The sequence below is a fragment of the Vicia villosa genome, unplaced genomic scaffold, assembly GCF_029867415.1.
Source record: "Vicia villosa cultivar HV-30 ecotype Madison, WI unplaced genomic scaffold, Vvil1.0 ctg.002998F_1_1, whole genome shotgun sequence".
NCBI lineage: Eukaryota > Viridiplantae > Streptophyta > Magnoliopsida > Fabales > Fabaceae > Vicia > Vicia villosa.
The window spans coordinates 215,569-217,647 of NW_026706087.1; the positions used below are offsets into that span (position 1 = coordinate 215,569).

At 30.2% G+C, this 2,079-nt stretch overlaps 1 protein-coding gene across 1 annotated transcript; it reads left to right on the top strand.

The window, feature by feature from the left end:
• Positions 1-1,079: 1,079 nt before the first annotated feature.
• On the top strand, positions 1,080-1,817 carry LOC131640207 (ribonuclease 3-like protein 2). The gene is made up of 2 exons (XM_058910620.1): positions 1,080-1,535; positions 1,623-1,817. The coding sequence occupies exons 1-2, from the start codon at positions 1,080-1,082 to the stop codon at positions 1,815-1,817; spliced, it is 651 nt and encodes a 216-aa protein (XP_058766603.1).
• The last annotated feature ends 262 nt before the right edge of the window (positions 1,818-2,079 follow it).

Here is a 2,079-nt window from a genome sequence, read left to right on the forward strand (position 1 = left end):
GTGATGTTTGTAATTTCCATGCGTTATAATAAATCGAAGCGTTGTTGTTTGTTTCATGATTTTTGTATCAAATAAGATTTCAGAAGTACATATTCGAATTCTCCCAAGGGGGTGAATTCAGAGATGCATTTCCGAATTCACCTTTTTTCTGAAAATTAACTATATTTCGGAAGTACATCTCCGAAATCACCTTTTAAAAAAAAAAATGTTTTCCGAAGTGCATATCCGAAACCACCCTTTTTTCATAAAAAGGTAACTTCGAAGATGCATTTTCAAAATATAAGAGCAATTTAGAAATTTCGCTGCGGATGACCAAAAAGGATTGGGTCTATAAAGAAATTTCCTAAAGATTAACCAATGTAAATAAAGTTTAGATGCTTTTCCTAAAGAAGTGTACACAATCCACGATGATAACATGAGGGGTGTTCCCATAAGGAGGAATTTAAATTTGTAATTTTGGGCTTCGACCCTCCTTATCCACACAAAAAAAAAAAAAATTTTCTAAATAACTCACTTAGACCTTGGTTGTTTAAACTTTGTATTTTTAAAATTTATAAAAAAAAGTTTTATTAGAATTTTTTTATTTTAAATTTACACTAATTTCATTGATAAATTTTTTTAAAATAATCTATTAATTCCTAAATTAATTTCTCAATTATTTTATTTTGACAATAATTTATATTTGGCTATCATAGTTATTTAATTTAATATACATTATATAAAAATCTTTTATTTCATTTATTTCTCCTTTTTACTCCTCAAATTCTTTTGTTAGAGATTTTTAAAAGGCATATTATATAATGCATTTTATTGCATTTAATTCCAAATTTTATTTCTAATTTTTAAGAAAATTTATTACCAACCTTTATTTTTTTTATATTAAGACAATTATTTTGATATTGTTTTCCTAAAATTTATTCCTAAATTTTCTATACAAAAAATGTTTAAAAAGCATATTATATAATGATTTTTATGTCCAAATCATTCTTTTTAATAGTTTAATATAATTACTATTGCAGACTCTTATTTAAAAATGTGAATCAAAATCAAACCTCAAACACAACTTCCAGAAAACTAAAATGGAAGCTTCAGTTTTTGCAGTTGAGAAAATAATTGGTTACACTTTTCAAAACAAAAAGCTTCTAGAACATGCTCTAACACATACTTCTTACCCAGAAGCAGATTCATACGAGCATCTTGAATACGTTGGTGATGCTGTTTTAGGTCTGGCAATCAGCAGCCACCTCTTCCTCACTTACTCCTCCGTTGATTCTGATACACTCTCCCTCCTCCGTGCCGCTAATGTAAGCACTGAGAAACTCGCTCGCGCTGCCGTTCGTCATGGTTTACACAGTTATGTACGTCACAATATGGTTTCTATTGGTGATGAGATCAAAGAGTTTGTTGATGCGATTGATTGTAAGAATGATTGTTCTGGATCAGTGAAAGCTCCCAAGATTCTTGCTGATATTATGAAATCTATTGTTGCTGCTATTTTTATTGATGTTAATTTGGACCTTAAAAGATTATGGGTGGTATGGTTTATTTTTGTGAGCATTTTCTATTCTTCATTGAATAATTCATTATTATAATTTATTAATGCTTGTAATTTTTGTTGGCAGATAATAAAAGGTCTTTTGGAGCCGATGGTGACATTGGATGATCTGGAACAAAATCCACAACCAGTGAAAATGCTCTACGAGATCTGCCAAAAGAATGGGAAAAAAGTTGATGGAGAGTTGGTTGCATCTTCCTCGGAACAAAAGGACATCGCAAGGTTTGAAGCTGCCAAGGCTGCCTTGGATAAACTACCATGATGTTATCTTTGTTGTAATATTGGCCACCAACACAGCTCTAATAATCACGAACAAGCACGTCAAACTTAATATGCAAAATAATAAGCTAAATGAACACATGAGGTGTTAACTCATAATTAAGGATTTTGAAAAGGAGAAAATTATTTGTTTCATGAGGAGAAAAATAAACCAAATGCGTGTAATGCTGGTATATCCTTTTTAATGAGAAGTTAAGTGAATGTTTCATAAGGAGAAATATGAAGCTTTGACTAAGTAAATTAGC